At 65.2% G+C, this 18,647-nt stretch overlaps 5 protein-coding genes across 5 annotated transcripts; 3 read left to right on the plus strand and 2 right to left on the minus strand.

The window, feature by feature from the left end:
- Positions 1-410: 410 nt before the first annotated feature.
- On the minus strand, positions 411-1,499 carry EMIHUDRAFT_203330 (hypothetical protein; the record flags this gene model as incomplete). The annotated part of the gene is made up of 1 exon (XM_005783549.1): positions 411-1,499. One exon carries the CDS (start codon positions 1,497-1,499, stop codon positions 411-413), a length of 1,089 nt encoding a protein of 362 aa, XP_005783606.1.
- Positions 1,500-5,452: 3,953 nt separating this feature from the next.
- EMIHUDRAFT_449695 (NADH dehydrogenase iron-sulfur protein 4) lies at positions 5,453-6,516 on the plus strand (the record flags this gene model as incomplete). The annotated part of the gene is made up of 3 exons (XM_005783550.1): positions 5,453-5,861; positions 6,014-6,105; positions 6,328-6,516. 3 exons carry the CDS (start codon positions 5,453-5,455, stop codon positions 6,418-6,420), a joined length of 594 nt encoding a protein of 197 aa, XP_005783607.1. The 3' UTR covers positions 6,421-6,516.
- Positions 6,517-6,707: 191 nt separating this feature from the next.
- Positions 6,708-9,597, plus strand: EMIHUDRAFT_203333 (urease accessory protein UreD; the record flags this gene model as incomplete). The annotated part of the gene is made up of 12 exons (XM_005783551.1): positions 6,708-6,776; positions 6,912-7,073; positions 7,159-7,227; positions 7,498-7,749; positions 7,996-8,090; positions 8,423-8,511; positions 8,546-8,598; positions 8,790-8,862; positions 9,019-9,116; positions 9,186-9,239; positions 9,389-9,463; positions 9,532-9,597. The coding sequence occupies 12 exons, from the start codon at positions 6,708-6,710 to the stop codon at positions 9,595-9,597; spliced, it is 1,155 nt and encodes a 384-aa protein (XP_005783608.1).
- Positions 9,598-10,015: 418 nt separating this feature from the next.
- EMIHUDRAFT_352915 (hypothetical protein) lies at positions 10,016-11,332 on the minus strand (the record flags this gene model as incomplete). Its single annotated transcript, XM_005783552.1, has 2 exons — positions 10,016-10,759; positions 11,061-11,332. A coding segment is annotated over one exon (399 nt), but the record flags the coding sequence as incomplete, so codon positions are not given.
- Positions 11,333-15,473: 4,141 nt separating this feature from the next.
- On the plus strand, positions 15,474-16,411 carry EMIHUDRAFT_462868 (hypothetical protein). The gene is made up of 4 exons (XM_005783553.1): positions 15,474-15,774; positions 15,840-15,934; positions 16,008-16,043; positions 16,108-16,411. Exons 1-4 carry the CDS (start codon positions 15,488-15,490, stop codon positions 16,161-16,163), a joined length of 474 nt encoding a protein of 157 aa, XP_005783610.1. The 5' UTR covers positions 15,474-15,487; the 3' UTR covers positions 16,164-16,411.
- The last annotated feature ends 2,236 nt before the right edge of the window (positions 16,412-18,647 follow it).

Below are 18,647 nucleotides of genomic sequence, written 5' to 3' on the forward strand. Positions count from 1 at the left end.
TTAACTGCAGAACGCCCCCTCTACTCGGAGCTAGTGGACACGACACTAGCTAGTGATACGAGAATACGTACCGCCCCCACGCAACTACTCGACGATAATACGAGAATAGATGGCCGGTTTTCTTTCTTTCTTTTTGTCTGTTTTCTTTCTTTCTTTACATGAGACTCGATTGATTCTAATCTCCCGGTCCTTTACCTTTTCTTCTTCACTCTCTCGGAAGAAAACGCGCAATCCGCAAAGCGCTCTTTTAGCCCGCGGGACCGCGGCCCGCCGTGGCGTTGGAGAGACACCCGCGCGGCCCGGACCCGCGGGGACCAGGGAGAACGGAGATGTGCCAGGTTCGGCATCCTTGGCTTCCTCTCTTTTTCGTTTTCGACTGTACATGTAGGAAACTTCATAAGACAGCAGCGTCAATCCATCTCTTCAATCTTGCTCATCCGTTGGATGGCGCGCTCTTGGAAGGCTTTGGCGCCGCCGAGAGCGCTCCACCGCGCAAAGCACGGGCCGCACCACAGGCCGACGAACCACGTCGCGAGGCGCTTGACGAAGCTGAGCGAGGCGTACCCGCCGAGGAGGCGGAGCAGAGCGAGACAGGCCGCCGCCAGGGCATGCGGCAGGTGGCACCAGCTGACGAGGCAGGCGCTCATGGCCACAGGCGCGCCGAGCATCATGTCGGTGAAGAGCAATGTCGCCCCCTGCGGCGAGCCGCCGCCCACGATACCCACCATGGCGCCGGAGGCGCCGCCCGACGCGACGATCAGCTTGGCCAGGTGGAGCACCGACTTGTCCATGTCCTCCATCGAGCAGACGCCGCCGTTGACGAGGCAAAAGGCGGTATTCGAGAGCGCCGCGTTGAGCGCGTTGATGGCGTGGCCGTACATCTCCTTGCGCAAGACTGCCACGTCGAGCCGCAGGCGCTCCTGCCCGTAGAAGCTCGCCAGCCAGTCCGTGTGCGCCGCGCTGCTGCCCAGCACCTCGACGAAAGAGTCCCACTGGGGCAGCGTCGGGTGGGCCGTGGCGATGCGCTCGGGCGCACGCGTTGCTCTAGCGCGCACCAGCGAGAGCGGGATGAAGCTGCTGGACGTGCCGATGAGCACGTGCGGCGGTGCGAGGTCGTCGATCTGCTGGATGATGCGCTGCTTGAGGCCCAGCTCTTCCACCACCGACTCTTGCACGTAGTCGGCCGTGGCGACGCACTCGGCGAGGCTCCGCACGCACTTGACCCTGCGCCATCCGTCGGTGTCCGAGGCCGAGGCGACGCCACGCACCAGGATCTTGCTCCACGCCGACTGGAGGAAGGAGTAGAATTTGTCCTCGCTCGCTTGCGTGCGCACGTATGCCGTGACCGAGTATCCTTTCGCCAGGTAGACGGCGGCCCACCCCGAGCCGATGGTGCCCGTACCGACGATTGCGATGCGCGATACGTCCCCGGGGTGCACGCGGCCCTGCACTCTGGGGGCGGGCGGCGGCGATCGGATCGAGCGGCCTTTGGATCGCATGTGTGTGTTCTCGCTGCCCGCCCAAAAGCGACAAGGCAACCCGCAGCCCTCGCGCGCATCTCCCTCTTAACCTCTTCCCACCCAGGTTTCGCGACTCTGCGTGGCCGACTCACACAACGAGCCTTCCTGTCTCCCTGCTGCCGATTCATCGAGCGTGCTCAGTCAAGATATTGTAGAGACCGACCATATGCACAATATCTTGACTGAGAGCTAACTAAGCCCAGTTCGACGATCGGCAGCCTCACCGCGGGTGGGTCGCGCCGCTGCGCAGCGAGAGCCAGGCTCGCCCGGCGAAGGTGACCAGAGAGTGCAAAACAAATACCAGAAAAATTCAGGGAGCCTCAGGGAGTGCCACTGCCATCACCCAGGCCGTGGGAGCCGATCGCGGCTGCGCCGAGGACAGCTCCCTCAGAGTGTGCTCCGCGGCTCACCAGTGTGCGCCGCGGCGCCGTCCAGCCACTTTGGCGGCCAGCCACCGGACGAGTTCTTCGACTCTGAAGGACAGAAAGGTACCGTCTGAAAGGTATTTTCATGCTCTATTGACTGGCGAAAAAATCCCCCGCAAAATGTTTTCACAGCGGGCGTGATTCACACCGAAGCATGAGTGAAGCACGGGGTGGGAAGAGGTTAATACTGTCCCGTTTTGCTGTTCACAGCTAGGGACGGCCTCTGCGGCAAAGTCAAGCCACCCCACCGTCCCGACGTCCCACCCAAGAGCCTAGGTACTCGCATAATGTGGGTAAACGAAAGTAGCGTGTACGCTACTATGAATGAAGAAGCCGAAAAAATGGAGCTAGCTAGGTGAACAGGAGCGAGTTCGCGCTGCGCTAGGCTCAGACGGCGAGTTCGCGCTGCGCTAGGCTCAGACGGCGAGTTCGCGCTGCGCTAGGCTCCGCGAGTTCGCGCTGCGGGCTACGGAAGACTACGGTTGTCGTCGGACGTCGCGGGCGCCGCGCTGCGCGCGCGGTGTAAAGGGGGTAAGGCGGGGCCGGGGGACACCTCGACTGCCGCGATGTGTAAGCTGCGTTGGCTCGCCAAAGTTAGTTTTTGCAACATTGTGAAGAGAAGTACTGTCTGCGCGGCACGTGCAGTCGCCACTAGAATATCTCTTCTCCCTCGGACGCGCTGGGCAGCGGGGACGGGATGGGGAGGCCGAGCCGCTCGGCGGTCTGCTGCGCCTCCTCCAGCGAGATCATCTCCACCAGCTTGTCGTCACACAGCCGCCAGCACGACCGCTGCCCTGGTTGGATGGCGCGATAGAGAGGCTTGAGGTCGGCAGACAGCTGTTCGAACTCCGCCTCGCACAGGTCGTACCCTGGTAGTCATTGCCAATGAGGTTGTACCGGATCCCGACGATGGGTGACATGCCGGAGCGGTCGCACGTCACACCCGGGTGGTGGCCCTTGGCAGCGGCGTCAGCGTCAAAGCAGTCCCACTGGACGCCCTCCTAAATAACGCACGGGCCCTCAGCGGAGCTGGGAATAGGACCGCCGCAAGCGGCGTGGCGTGGGGCGGTTGAGCATCCCTCCGGGGGCCCCTCTGCGCCGGGGAGGCGTTGTTGGAGGCTAGGACGCAGCGCCCGTCGCCTTTTTCAAACTCGGGGCCCACTCCGCTGTGCGCTCCGACCCGAATTTGGAGGGCCATGAAATTTAAGGTGTTGCTGCGCAAAAGGGGCGGGGCGCGGGCGCGCGCCGCCCGCCGACGAGCTCTTTTTGGAGACCAGACCTTTCGATGGTTCATGCTTTCTATGTCTATCTATCATGCTTCATGACACGACACGCGGTGGTGGGAGCTGGTGGAGCTGTCAGCTGATCGATCCAAGCGGGTGGGGAGTGGGGGGCATGGCTGGGCATGCAGGTCCGCCAGTCGGCCCGGCCTCTGACGTGGTGCTGCCGCTGCATTCGCTGAAGAAGAGAGGTGCGACTTGATTGGAGGCGCTGGAGGCGATGGCGCTAGCGAAGGGAGGTTGGGCCGGGCCGTGAGGGGCTGATGGCGCTGGCCAGCGCGGGGTGTGAGATGCCGTCGTCGTCGTATACTGCTGGCCCTCGCCCTCAGTTGCCAGGGCTGTGGGCTGCAGAATTGGCGTCTGTGGCGTCTACGCAGGCTCTGCAGCGTGATGGCTGGCGGGACTGCGAGGCCGGCGGCAGCGGAAGGAGAGGCTGGGCACGAGCCAGGAACAGGCTGGCCAGGTCCGCAGGTGGCTGCGCTCGGGCGAGGCGCGCGCGCACATGGCAGGCCGAGCAGGCTCGGCATATGGTGAACCCCCGATGTCGCGATGGCGGCGCCCGCTTTTTCCGCGATCATTTCGTCCGTCCAATCGAAAAAAGCGCCGGATCGTCGGATTTTCGCTATTTGGTCGTGTGGGTGTGTACCGGGATAGTCAATGGTACCGCGTCGGCGACGCGGGCGCCTTGCGGGCAGAGCCCTTACCACCCTTTGTCTTGCGCGGTCAAGGGCCCGCCCAAAAGCGATGCCGCAAAAAATGTATGTCTAATGTCTAATGGGGCCCCCCACCCAGGCCGACCCCTGTTTAGACCCAGTTTATCGTAAACAGGACTAATCTGGTTCGTGTTCAGCCGTGGCCCGTGCGTGGTCTAATTGGTCTAAACATGGTCTAAACTGGTTCGCCGTGCACCCTCCTACCCACTCACTTCCTTCGCGTCGTAGTACTGACTACTGTGCGCCCCGTCCACTTCCATCCAGCCTGTAGCCTTCTTGACCCGCGTGTGGTGGCTGGTGCTAGTAAGCAAGGGCGTAGACTGTCTACTCCCTTTAGTGCTACAGTAGCCGTCGCCCACCCTTGGGCGTCTGCCTCTTCCTATCTCTTTTCGCAGTCTCTCGCCGGTTCTCGCTGCAACCTTCATGCCACCTCGCGGTCGTCCCACTCTCTTCGCGTTCTCTTTCTTTTCGCTTCTTCCTCTTGTCGCGTCGCTCTCCTCTGTCTCGTTCTGCGACGGCGCCGCCGCCTGCCAATCCCTTGCTCTCGCTGCGCCTCTCGCCTTTCGTCGCAGCTCTGCCCTTCTCGCGGCATATTTTGGCCCCTCGAGCTTATCGAGCTCTCCTCGCGCAAGGACGAAAAAGAAAGAAAACAGACAACCCAAGGGAGGAATGGGAGGACGACTCTTCTGACACCCGGCGCTGCAATTCTTTTCCAACCATTCATGTCGGCGCTCAGCTTGCGCGCGCGCCTCGCCACATTCACTACGGCTCGCTGGCAGAGGTCGAGCGGGACCGCTTGGCGAAGCTCGAGGCGGAGACCAAGCAGAAGCTGGAGAGCCTGCGCGCTGCAACCAAGGGTGGCGCGCCGGCCGCGAGCGCGCCGGCGGCGCCCGAGCCCGAGTTAATAAATAAATAAATACAACGGACACCCCCCAAGCTCGGGCTAAAGAAAAGAAAGAAAGAAAACAGACAACCCAAGGGAGGGATGGGAGGACGGCACGCCGCCACCACACAGGGATTTTAAGGAGAGGTGTGTGGTGCGCTATCCGTCGCCCACCCTAGGGAGTCTGCCTCTTCCTATCTCTCTTCGCAGTCTCTCGCCGATTCTCGCTGCAACCTTCATGCCACCTCGCGGTCGTCCCACCCTCGTCGTTCTCTCCCTTGTCACTTCCTCCTCTGTCGCGTCGTTCTCTTCTGCCTCGTCCTGCGACGCCGCCGCCTGCCGGTCCCTTGTTCTCGCGGCTTCTTTCGCCTTTCGGCGCAACTCCGTCCTCCTCGCGGCGTATCCTGGCCCCTCGAGTCTATCGAGCTCCCCTCGCGCAAGGACCACATTTCTGACTCCCACTCCGATCATTTGCCTACAGGTCATGTTGTTGCTCAGGTCCACTCTCTCTTCGAACACTCGTGCCTCTACGGATGATGCCGGCGCTGGGGTCCCCTTCGGAAGCTCGGGCTGGGTCGAGGACAGAAACAGCGAAATTTCTTTTCCCACATCAGCATACACATCTGTGGTTATGTCGGCGCTCAGCTTCCGGCGTTTGGGCGCCGCGTGGCGCGCCGCCCCCGCTGTTGCGGCCAGCAGCAGACTTCTGTGCACCGACGCGCTCACCACGCCGGCGGAATCCGGAAAGGCGGTCGGCTCCGTCGAGCGCAAGCCGCAGCTCGACTCTCGCGCGGTGAGCGCCTTCACCGGCACGCCAAAGGAGTTGCTGGACAAGCGGGTGGTCACGATTTACCAGCCCGCGCCTGGCGTGCAGAACGCCTCCAAGGGCTGCTGGAAGATCTCTTGGGACGACGAGAACACGCAGCGGTGGTCCAACCCGCTCATGGGATGGACGTCGACGCGCGACCCGTTCTCAAACACGCCGATGACGCTCGAGTTCCACAGCGCCGAGGACGCGATCCGGTTCGTTCAGAATAACGGTACCGCGCGCCCCCTCCCCTCCCACCCCCCCTCCCCTTCTCCCACTACCGCCGTGGCGCTGGGGCGTGCACGCGCGGCGCCCCAGAGAACACTCGGACGAGCCGCGTGGCGGTGGGGCAAGTGAGCCCGCCCTCCCGCCTCCCCCCACAAGGCTGGAAGTACGAGGTGCAGGAGCCGGTCAGCCAGAACCTCGCGCTTGTGAGCAAGGGCCCCAGGTCGTACGCCAACAACTTTACGTGGAAGGTCTGTGCCCTGCGCCCACACACCAACACCCTCCCTACCCCGCTACACCCCTCCCCCCTTCCCGCAAGACGCACACGCACACGCACGCACGCACGCACGCACGCACGCACGCACGCACGCACGCACGCACGCACGCACCACCACACACCAACACCGTCGCGGCCGCAGTACCAACTCCTTCTCTTTTGAGCGCTTCCTCCCTCCGCGCGCTCTTGCGAACAGGGCCCAAAGACGCGCCAGTCGCAGTGTGGCGCCGGCAACATGCAGTCCTTCCCGGAGCTGTACGAGCCGCCGCCGCCGCCGCCCAAGAAGTGATGAGGTGGCTCGTGTCACCGTGGCCCTCGCAACCACGGCGCCGCCCTTCTCAACGGTTGATTGTTTTCTTTTTCTCAAGAACAAGCAAGACAACAACACACGACAACAGGGCTCCAGGCCCCAAATGATGATTGATGTGTGAGTGTTATGTTGAGGTCGATTCTCTTTTCTTGCGCCGTGTTTCCCCTCCGCTTTGTGTGCCGCCGTCGCGCGTGTTCCGCCTACACGAGGCCGCGGTGGTGTGTGTGTCGCCGCCGTCGCCGCCGAAGGTCCTGCTCACCACATATATGGCAGCCCGTCGCGGCCTCGGCCGCATCACCGCCGCGTGCGAGGCCGGCGTGACGCGGCTGACACGCGTGGCTCACCGCGCGCCATGCCGACTCCTGCCGATGGCCGACGGTGCCGCGGCCGCCGCTGGCGCCGGCGCCGCGCACTGTGCAATCGGCGGCTACGGCGGCGGCCTCCTCGGCGGTGACGTGGTTGAGCTGGAGGTGGAGGTGGAGGCTGGCGCAGCGCTGCTGCTCACGACGCAGGCATCGACCAAGGTTTACCGCACCAAACGCGACGGGATCGCCGCGACGCAGAGCCTCAACGCCACGGTGGACGACGGCGGGCTGCTCGTGCTCGCTCCCGACCCGGTCGTGCCTTACGAGGTGCCGGCCCGTCCGCTGCCCGGCACGCGCCCGCCGCCGCCTGCCTCCCTTCCATCACCGCCGGTCCCCGTGCACGCGTCTCCAGTCGGCGGCCTACGAGCAGCGGCAGCGCTTCATGCTCTCGCCCGCCGCGTCGCTCGTCGCGGTGGACTGGGTGGGTGCGGGGCGCGTGAGCCGCGGCGAGCGGTGGGCCTTCAGCCACTTCGCCTCTCGCAACGAGGCGCCGCGCCATCCGCCCTCCTCTGCTCGCGCCCGCCCTCGCACACCCTCGCACACCCTCAAACACATTTCCGCACAACCCCACACGACCCTCGCACCAACCCTCGCACCAACCCTCGCACCAACCCTCGCACCAACCCTCGCACACCCTCGCACCGCCGACGCACCGCCGACGCGCTACTCTCTCTCGCCCTCCCGCCGCGAGGTGCTCCGCCGGCCAGAGGCGGGAGCGGCGCCAGCCAAGGCGGTGGCGGTGGACGCGATGCGTCTGAGTGGCGGCGCGGGGCTGCTCGGCCTCGACCTCGGCCGCGTGGAGTACGACACCGTCGTGAGCGTCTTGTGCTCGGGCGAGGAGGCGGCGCCGGTCGCAGAGCGGCTGCGCATGCTCAGCTCCGCGCTCGCGCACCGGCGGGTCGGCCAGAGGCCGGGCGTGCTCAGGGCGGCGCTCGCGGAGGAGGTGTCCGAGCCGGCGGCCGCCGCGGCGCGCGCGCTGCTCGGGAACGTGGTGGTTGGCGTCGGGGTCGCGCAGGGCAGCGCAGCACCAAAGGGCGGCGGCGGCAGCGGCGGTGGGGCTGGCGCCGGCGCGCTGGACGTGGTCATCGCTCGTCTTGCGGCGGAGCACGCCGAAGATGTGCGCGCGCGGGCCCGGCTGGCCGCACCGCCTCGCCTTTCACCCGCGCCGCCCGCTCGCGCTCGGTGGCAGGTATTCCGGCTGCTTCACTTCGCCATGGCGCCGCTCGCGCCTCGGCTCGGCGCCTCGCCGTACGGCCTGCGCATCCACGCCGACGTCGCCGCGCTGTGCCCGATCAAGGTGCGCCCTCCCCGCCCCTCCCGCCGCCCCTGCTGTGCGTCCCCTCACCCCCGTCCCCGCGGGCCCAGGCCGGGGCTGCTGCGGCCGCCGCTGCCGCCGCACCGCCACCACCAACGACGGAGGCTGCGAGAGCGACCTCCTCCCTCGCCGCCCCTCTTGCGCCGGCCTTGTCGATCGCACGCGGGCTGTCGATCCGAGCCCCGGGCGGCAACGGGTGGGTGCCCGTGCAGCGGGCCATCTCCGCCGCTGCTGGCCTCCCGCCCGGGGAGGAGGCGCCGCCGCCGCCGCCGCTGGCGCTGAGCCCGCGGCAGCGCGCGAGGATGGCGCACTTGAGCGACGCGACTCTGCCGACGGGCGGCTTCGCACACTCGGGCGAGAGGGCCGAGGGCGGCGCGGCGCGGCCGTGCCGTCTGTGCTCACCACCTTCGCGCCTCTCGCCCAGGCGGGCTCGAGGCGGCGTCGCAGCTCGGACTGCTCGGCGGCGGAGACGAGGCGGTGCGTCGCTTCACGCGCGCCGCGACTCACTCGACCGCGACGCTGCTCGCCCCGTTCGCCGCCGGGGCGTGCTCGCTCTTCTCGTCGCCCGTCGGCAAGGAGGGCCCCAGCCCGGCGCGCGAGGGGGGGCAGTGCCCACGGGGGGTAAGCGGGGAGGCGGCGCTGAGGGCTCGCGCTCAGTGAAAGCGTAGGCGCAGTGGCGCGAGTGGGAGGCGCTCGACACGGCGCTGCACGCGCAGCTCAGCGCCAACGGCCCCGCGCGGCGTGCATCGGCGGAGCAAGGCCGCGCCCTCTCCCGCGTCGGCGCCGTGTGGCTGCGGCAAGAGGCTGCCGCCCGCGACCTCTGCAACGACGCCCCCGTCCGCGCGTGCCGCCCGCCGTGCCGCCCGCCGCCTCACTCGCTCCGGTGGCGTCTCCTAGGCGCCGCGTTCGGTGACCGTGGCGCCAACCCCAACCGCGCGCCGCACGGCGCCACCATGCTGGGAGCTCTCTGCGCGCTGCTCGGCCTCCCGCCGCAGGTCGCGGCGAGAGAGACGGGTCGAGTCTCTCCGGGCCGGAGGGCGTTGACCGGCGAGGGTCGCTTGCAGGTTGCGGCCGAGGTGATCGCCTATACGACGGCGCGCGACGTGCTCTCGGCGGCGGTGCGCGAGACCCTCTCTCCTCGTTCTGAGCCAGTTTGCCCCGCCTTCCGCCCTTCCCCCTCCCCGGCTCGGTTTCCTGATGCCTAGCTCCAAGCCATGCACAGGTGCGGCTCAACCTCGTCGGGCCTCTCGCGGCGGTCGAGATGCAGGCCGACGTGGCCGAGGAGGCGGCGGCGGCGGCAGCTGTCGCGGCGCAGCGCGGGGTCGCGAATGCGGCGAGCTCGGTGGCGAAGCGAGGTGCCGCCACCCATCGTGAAACTTAGGTACGGACCCATCGTGCTCGAGCCATTAGGCGCCGCTGCTCGAGGCCATGCACCCTTGCCACGATCTGCTTGATCGCCGTATATTCCGGACCTGAGGCGAGCGGCGAGGCGGCCGCCGGTCTCACACACGGTGCCGCGGTGTCGCGGTGCACATTATCTCTCCGTCCACGCAAAGTGATTTCTGGCTGTCGGGCGATGGAAGCTGTGAGAGAGGAGAGGTCCAGAGAGGGCTGAGTCCAACGTCACAGGTGCTCTGGTGTCCCCCTCGGGCGTCGGGGCCCCCAGGTGGGGGGGCTCGTGAAGAGGCGTCTCAGTCTGAATCGCATACTCTAATCATGAAAGGAACTTATCGTACAGCCAGGTATGAGGTAACCTCCCTTTTTCAGGGTAGGCTCCGCCCCACTGTGATTCGGACTGGGCGACGGCAGGACCCCCGTGGCGCCCATATTAGCGCTCCCAGCGGCGCCACCAGGGCCATGGGGGTGTAGGGGCTTCGGGTGACTACGAAACATTTAATATTTAGACACCACCCCGGTCTCGTACCCTCAGACAGAGCCCAAAATCGCTCCGCGGGACGGGCCGGCACGGAGGCGGAAGACGCCTCTCACTCGCCGACAACGCGAAGATTGAGGCATGTGCACGGCTCTTCGAGCGCCTTTTCCATCCGATCGCGTAGCTCGGTTGGGTCCCAGTCGAACTTGGGCCTCTCGCCGCTGCAGCAGTCGTGGCCGCGGTCGAAGAAGGCGAACCGCTGGTGGTCGCACACGTCCTTCTCCTCGTCCGGCTCGGTGGGCGGGCGCCACCCGGCGCCGTACGCCGTCTCGACCATCATCCACCAGCCCTGGTACAGCCGCTCCGCGCAAAGCGCGGCGAGCCTGAAGTTGCTTTCGGCGAGCGAATGAGCCGCCTCGGCCGAGCGGGTCCGATCGAACCACAGCCTGGTACCCGGGTATGCGTGAAGGCCGTTGTTTCGACGGACTCGGATCGGTTTTTCATCTCCCACATCTTGTTTTCGAGGTCCTCCACCTGCTTCTCGAGCTCGCGGACGCGGCTTATGAGGAACTCGGTCGCGAGAGGGTCGCGGGGCGGGCGGCTGCTGCTCCCGCCGCTCGCCACGACCCGATCCACGAACCCCTTCACCTCGTGATTCCCGATCACGCTAGGGGGGGAGCGGGTCGGCGCAGCGGGCAGAACTAGCGCTGGGGTGCTCGCCGCCGGGAGGAAGCCTGGGTACACGGCGCCGCGCCGCTCCACCAGGTCGATGACGCGCTCCATGACCGCCGCCACCTGGCGATCCTCGTCGGCCTTGCGAGCCGCCCGCGCCTCTGCCTGTAGGCCGGCCGCATCAGCCGCCCTCAGCGCTCGCAGCCTAGTGACGACTCGCGCGCCGGCGCTCTCCGCCTCGTCACGCAGCAGCAGCGGCGCGCCAATCATGTCGCACAGGAGCATCGCCATCGCCTTTTTTCTCGATATCTTCTGCGACTGCAGGAAGGTGATGTTCCGCTCGACGGCAAACACCGCCTCGATGGCATCCTCAGCGCACAGCATCATCTCGTAGGTGACCTCTGCGGCTATCTGCGGAAGCCCAGAGGGGCCACCCTGACCGCGATTGCCGAAGATGACGATCTCGGCCCGCATAAAGAGCTCTCGGCGGGTCAGAGCCAGAGCCGCCAGGCGAGCAGTCCCATAAGCGTCCAGGGAGAGGCCAGCAGCCTTGTCTGCAAGCTGCTCGGCGCCGGGCGGCGCTCGGCCTGAAGGTGGAGGACAGGCAGATCTTGCGATACGAATCGAGTGCGGTTGGGTACGGGTCGATACTAAGACGTACTAGAGGCGAACGGCGGGAGCGCACGCCTGACGCCCAGACGAAGCCATCGGGCTCACAGCGCAGCTCAGCCATCGCCCGTACGGGTCCGTCGCCTTGAGTATCCGGATCATCCCCATCGGAGGTCGGCTCCCTGTTGGCTGCTTGGTCTCCGGAGCTCGGGCTGTCGAGCTCCATGGCCTCGCAGTTTGCGCAAACTCGGAGCTAGCGAGCTGCCATGCTTTCGAAAATAAATTCGCCGATCTCCGTCCGAGACGCAGTGGGGCGGAGCCTACCCTGTTACCCATCTCCTAGTAGTAAGTAGAGGTGTCCGTTTTATTTATTTATTTATTTAGGTAACCTCCGGCTCCGCCAGGAGCAGGACGCAGGAGCAGGAACCCCCGTATTTTAGGGGGGTCCCACCCCCCACACGTGACTCGACTCTTTTTTTGTGGAGGATGGAGCATTTGTGCGGGAGGACTTACCCGCCCTTACGCCTTAGCCTATACACGCTAGTAACAGCCTTACGTTGTTACGAGAGAGCGTGCGCGACGGTCGGTAGTCGTGCGTAGCGTGCGTTTCAAGTCTTCGTGGGAGTTCCGCGCGCGGGGTGTGTCCGTGCCTGTGCGGTGTGGGGCGGGGCGCTCTTACTAGAGGCGCGCGGGGGCGTCGTGAACACGTGAGGGTGTGTCTCTCGACACCCGGGTATCGCCCATGACCCGGGGTCTTTTTCTGTGCTCTAAAATATAATCTAAACATCACGCTTCCATCGATGACGGCCGCCCCCGCGCCACAAGTGGCTTCCATCCGTAGTCGATGGAAGAAGACGTGGGCATGCCTCTGGCTTTGTGGGCCCTGGATTGCACATGCGTGGCAGCACGCGCCCGACCGCGCGTTGCTGTAGGAGCAAGTTGACTTCCCGCCGCGCCCTCATCGTTGCTCCCACCTCCCCTGCCGCGGAGTGAGTCATTGATGGCGACACCTATCAATCGCGATGAGAGGAGCGATGAGAGGAGCGATGAGAGGAGCGAGGAGAGGAGGTGAGGAGAGGAGGTGAGGGTGGAGAGGCGCGCCATCGTTGTAGGCGCCAAAGGCATTCGCGATGGCAGGTCCCGCGGTGTCCTCCAAAACGCCGACGACCTGGTCTGCTGCCTCGCCGTAGAGGGAGAGCACGGACATGCCGAGAATCAGCTGGAAGCCGAGGAAGGCCAACAGCACCGCGTCAAGCCAGGAGACGACGCTCGCCTCCCACGTGAGTGGAATTCGCTCGACGAAGCCGATGCCGATACTGAGCATCGTCATGTCAAAAACAGCCTGAAACCACCCCACAATGAGGAAACGATAAATCGGCCCCGTCGCAGATTCGCAGTCGAGTGGGAACGACTCGAACTAAGCGAGCGAGGGCGTTGTGGCATGATACGGGTTTATGGCCCAGCATAGCAACGTCAGGTTGGAAAACAGAAGCACCCCTTGGCACCACACGCCGATGGCCGCCCAGAGCGAGGTCGACCAGCGACCCGTGATGCACGCTACGGCGCACGTGTTGAAGAGGAGCATCGAGAGCCGCCAGACGAAAATGGCAAGCACAAAGACCGAGGCGACAGCGGCGCCTGCGATGTCGACTGGCCTGACTGCGTCCTCCACTGCGTCCGAACACGGGTCAGACCCTGAGTCGGTGGAGTTGGAGCTGCTTGTGTTCGCTTCGCTGTAGAGGACTCTCCCATCGCGCCAATAGGAGTCCGCAGCCATCCTCTGCAACCACTGCTTCCGGCTCAGCACTGCTCCGCCAAGGTCCTGGGTCCGCAGCCTCTCCTGGTAAAAGGCGGGATCGGTCACGATGCGCGGGTGGAGAAGAGCGCCGCCCGAGAAGGTCCCGATGATGCCGATGTTGATGCAGGCAACCAACAGCAGAATGATCAGCTCTACCCACGCGCAGTCGCAGCATGCAACGCAGCACCGAATCGTCCGCGAGAGCGGGAAAATGACGGGCCCAGAAAGCTGAGGCGGGGACCCGAGCAGATTTTGCGCGGCCGAGCCCACGGCAGCTGGCATTGCCCTCGCTTTCTGCGGCGACGGCAAACGAGGTTGCTTCAATGCGTTCTGCAAGTCGGCCATGTGACGGTGCAGCTCGCGCAGCTGTGCGCCTCTAGCCGCGTCACGCTCGAGCGCCTGCTCGAGCAGGTGGATTAGCTTCTCCTCACGAGCACTCGGAGGCAGGCTCGGCGGATCGCTGTGCGAGGAGCTCTTCATGAGAGACACTTGCTGCATCGTACGTCCGAACCTGAACCGTGAGGAAAAAAATTCAGGTTTGTGGCGGCGTGCCGTCCTCCCTTGCGTTATCTGTTCTTTTGTGATGATGATGTGATGGATGCCCTCTCCTGTGTGGGTGAGTGAGTATATTCTCGACTGTCTGTACTTGTGCGTCGTGGGTTCACGGGGTTGCTCTTTTTGAGAGAGAGAGAGATTTTTTCTCTCTCTTTTTGTGTGAGTGAGTAAGAAAGAAAGAAAGAAAATAGACAATCCCAAACGAGGGATGGGGGAGGAGGACAGTGAGTATATTCCTCTGCTCTCCCGGTGTTCGAGTTTCAACTGGCTCAACTCCCCTGAGCGTGCCAACTGGGTCAACGAACGACGTCAAGAACAAGCAAGCGGCAGACGTCCTCTTACCCTCGGCCCCAGTGGAGGGCGCCCGTACCGCCTAGCTCCGCGGACGGGCCCCTCCACCCTTCACGTATACGGATCATGTAGTCCCCACAATCGCTGTCGTGGGATCGCTTGTCATGTGCGCGCGCGCGGGGGTGGAGGGTGCGTATGAGGTGGAGATGATGGAGGCGCTCGCCGCGTGCGGCGATTGAGCGCCTCCCTCTCTCTCCGGCTGCGCGCCTGACCGGTGCGGCCTCCGAGTCGTCGGCGTCTAGCGCGCGCGATAAGGTTTTTGCTCGCCTTCCCTGGGATCCCGTGTTGCGTGACTCTGTGCGATTTCGGGCCCGGGGTTGTGCGTTTATGTGTAAGAGTGCGTTGTGTTCTTTGCGAGGTTATGACCGCGCAAGATAAAAGGGTGTCCTAAGGGCTCTGCCCGCAAGGCGCCCGCGTCGCAGACGCGGTACCATTGACAAATCTGCAATATACCCCCACACGAGCAAATAGCCAAAATCCGAATACCGTGCACGAACTGCGTGATCTGGGCCGTGCAAGCCTTCAGCTGGTGCCAAGACATCCGTAAAATTGAAGCCAAGATCCGCCAAATCCGTGCTTTCGCGCTACCTGAGGGGAAAGCCGCTGATCGAGCCCAGCGTGCCCGCGGCCGCCTCCCGCGCAGCACCGCCGCTGCGGAATCGGATCGATCCCATGGAGGAGGAGGGCGCAGTCGGCCAGCGCAGCAGGCGGAGTCCCTCCCCGCGCCGGAGCCCCCCTGCAGTCGAGGGAGTCCTCGTTAGCGATGAAGGTGGCGACATCGAATCGCGGCCGACACACGTCACGGGAGGAATGGGCGATGAGCGGGAACGATGCGCGCTACGACGCCGACTCCGCCGTGCTCGTGGCCGCCACGACGCCGACTCCGCCGTGCTCGTGGCCGCCAAGCAGAAAGCCGCGCTCCAGGAGCACGCCAAGATGCAATGGCTCGCTTGCTTCGTTCAGCTCTCTCGGCAGCAGAAGTGGGGCTGGAGCGGGTGGGGGTGGATGCCGATTGAGGGGGAGCGTCTCCAGCTGCGCCCTGTGGCAGCTGCGCCCTGTGGCAGCTAGTCGAGGGACTTGGTAGTTGTGACCCCCCTGAGTGAGGACAGGAGAGAGAGAGCGTTTTGTGGTGTTTGTTGGTGTACGCAATAACGGGACAGGGTGGTTGTTCTCTCTATCTCCTCTTCTAGCTCTTAGCATGAGCTGCGCCCGGTGTCCGACCCCTTTTGCGCAGCAACACCTTAAACTTTTAGGCCCTCCAAATTCGGGTCGGAGCGTAGCGGAGTGGGCCCCGAGTTTGAAAAGGGCGACGGACGCTTGCGTCCTAGCCTCCAACAACGCCTCCCCGGCGCAGAGGGGCCCCCGGAGGGATGCACAACCGCTCCACGCCACGCCGCTTGCGGCGGTCCTCTTCCCAGCTCCGCTGAGGGCGCGCCCGTTATTTTTCTTTTTGCCTGCCGCTGGGCAGCACGAACGAGCCTACCTACCGGGCCCAACCTACTCGCGAGATGTCCAACGTGCCGCTCGTGGTCAAGCTCTCGGTCTTCGCGACCGAGAGCGTGCTCATGGCCGCTGGCGTGCGCGATGTCCTCATCCCGGGCACTCCGCTTCCACTGCCGGGAGATGACAAGCTGATGCTGCTCTGGTCGTCCGCCATGAAGCGAAAGCAGCGCATTGCTGCGCCGGTGCCGCCGCCGCAGGCGTTCCTCGCGGCGATGCTGGGCGCCTTCGTCCTCCTCAGCGCGGCGGCCAAGCTTGCCGCGACCTTTTCACACTTTGAAGGGACGTTCCTCCGGTGCGGCCGCTTCAAACAAGTGGCGTCTGTGCCAGCTTGCTCTGAATCGCGCGCATTCGCTGCAGGCGCAATCTCTTCCTGGTCTTCGGCTGCGCCGACCTCGCCATCGCTGCGCTCATGCACCACCACAGTGCTGTGGTCCTCGAGTTTACTGGCGCAGGTGAGAGCGTGGGCTCGCCCGGCCTTGGCATCCCAGCGTTTCGCGGCTGACAACGAGCCATCTCTCCCTGCAGGCCTCGACAACTTTGTGCTGTTGCTGATGATCGAAGGCGCGGTGGCATCCCCTCCCCGCCAGGGTAGCTTGCCATCCACAGCTGGTAGACTGTCGTTTAGGCGTCGCCTTTCTTCTCGATGCCATCTTCCGGCCGCGCAAGGCGAAGTCGGCGTGATCCTCGTACCTCGAGGCTTGTGCGAGGGCTCCCAGTGGTGAGGCAGATGCCAGATCACGGCCACCGGTGCCACCCACACGCATCTCAAACCAGACGAAACCCCCGCGGTGCCATGTGTTCTTGTTCATAGGCGTATTCTTCTTTTACTGTTTTCGACTGTTTGCACAGCACCGCCCGGGCGCTCGGCCTCGGGATACAGGATACAGCAAAAACTGTGTGTTGTTATATGAGCGTCATCTTGTAGTGAACAGGCCGACTTCGCGGTTTGAGCGCCCAGCGCAGACCGACCGACCACAGGGGGGGACCGGTCGGCGGCCGCGGAAGACCGCAGACCGGAGGGGGGGTCCGGTCGGTCGGAGCGCAGACCGAGGGGGGGGTCGGTCGGGTTGGCTCGAGGGTCACACCGCACATGCTCGCCGCAGCTGTGAATAAATTAGTGTCTCTATTAGTATCTCTAACTGAGTTGCAGTATCTCTAACTGAGTTGCTCACATGGAGGGGCGTCCAGCACCCGGATCGATTGCCATTCGCAGGCCATTCGCTGTCGCTTGAGGAAGCGACTCGGAAGCCGATGAGCCCGGTGACGGCGGCGGCGATGTGTCGATCAAGTCTCTCTGGCAAGTCATCGTAGTCATTGGACATAGCGGGTGGGGAGGCCCTAAAACGGCGGGAGGGGTAGGGCTATATCGATAGAGCTAGAGGGCTCAACCACCCCTCCACCCCTCCACCCTCCACCCCTCCACCCTCCCGGAGCGAGAGGGGTCCGTCCTCGAGCCCTCCCACTTCCACCCCTCCGACCAGAGGGCTCGCCAGCCCACAGGGCTGGAGGGGTCCCGTCGGATCGGCGTCGGGAGGGCTCCACAGGGTCCCATAGGGCTAGCGCGCTGGGAGGGTGGAGCGGTCCACCGGGGAGAGGGGTCAGGAGGGCTGGGCGAGGCGGGAGGGGTGGTGGGGTCCAGGAGGGCTCGCCGCCCCCCCGAGCTCGGGTGATAGGCAAGAGGGCTCGGGCGCCGGGTGGGCTCGGAGGGACGGTCGGACAAAGAGAGGATCTTCGTGGCGGGAGGGCTCGAGAGGGGTCGGAAGGGCCTCCGGGAGGGGTCGCAAAAAAAGAATGGCGCGGAGCTTCCGAGAGTGCCCGCCATGAGAGGCTAGAAGGGGTCGGAGGGGGTTTAGAGGGCTGGAGGGCTGCAGGCCTGCTGCCGCCCATGGACGCGGGTCAACCGGCGACGGCGCCCGTGATCGAGGGACCGGCGACGGCGAATGAGCTGGTCTCTGCGCCGCACGACTTCACCCACGTTCGCGACTGTGGCCATCCAACAGTCTGCCGGCGCGGCGGGCGCATTCGAATGCGCCGCCCGCGCCGGCAGACTGCCCAGTGCTATCCGGGCGGGCCTGCTGCGGCAGGGCGCTGCAACGCCGCCGCCTCGCCGCCACAGCAGCGCCGCCCCCGCATGGCTGCCGCCAGCAATGTCGCCGCCAGCCGCCGCCCCCAGCCGCCGCCGCCAGCTGCCGCCAGCACTGCAGCGACAGCTCTGCTGCCCAGGCGCCGCCGCGGCCACGAGTGTCACCGCCACGAGTGCCGCCGCCGTCAGCGTCGCCATGGCCGCTGCCGCCGCCAGGCGGGCGAGCGAGGAGCTCCATGTGAGTGTGTGTGTCTGGAGGCTGTGGCGCTTCCGTTTTAGCGGAAACCCCAGGTATTTCGAATACCAAACGCGCTTCGTGTTTGCCTTGAGGAGCGCAGCGACGAGTCCGTAAGGAGCGGCCCCAGCTTGCTGGGTGCGGCGCCGCCGCGCGCCGTATCGAGAGACTCTGTCGGGGCAGGTTAAAATAGCGCCGCAGGCTCCCCGGGCCGTCCGCGCACAGACCACGGAAAAGCCTCATGATGTGTATTGCACCACTTCCGTATGCCTGCAGGGTATCTTTAACCGAGCCCTCCAGCGCTCCCAGACCCCCCCACCCCTCCACCCTCCACCCCTCCACCCTCCCGGAGCGAGAGGGGTCCGTCCTCGAGCCCTCCCACTTCCACCCCTCCGACCAGAGGGCTCGCCAGCCCACAGGGCTGGAGGGGTCCCGTCGGATCGGCGTCGGGAGGGCTCCACAGGGTCCCATAGGGCTAGCGCGCTGGGAGGGTGGAGCGGTCCACCGGGGAGAGGGGTCAGGAGGGCTGGGCGAGGCGGGAGGGGTGGTGGGGTCCAGGAGGGCTCGCCGCCCCCCCGAGCTCGGGTGATAGGCAAGAGGGCTCGGGCGCCGGGTGGGCTCGGAGGGACGGTCGGACAAAGAGAGGATCTTCGTGGCGGGAGGGCTCGAGAGGGGTCGGAAGGGCCTCCGGGAGGGGTCGCAAAAAAAGAATGGCGCGGAGCTTCCGAGAGTGCCCGCCATGAGAGGGCTAGAGGGGTCGGAGGGGTTTAGAGGGCTGGAGGGCTGCAGGCCTGCTGCCGCCCAGGACGCGGGTCAATTAGTAAGCGATAAGTGTAACGGTACCAAG

The sequence above is a fragment of the Emiliania huxleyi genome (genome assembly GCF_000372725.1).
Source record: "Emiliania huxleyi CCMP1516 chromosome Unknown EMIHUscaffold_18, whole genome shotgun sequence".
Lineage (NCBI taxonomy): Eukaryota > Haptophyta > Isochrysidales > Noelaerhabdaceae > Emiliania > Emiliania huxleyi.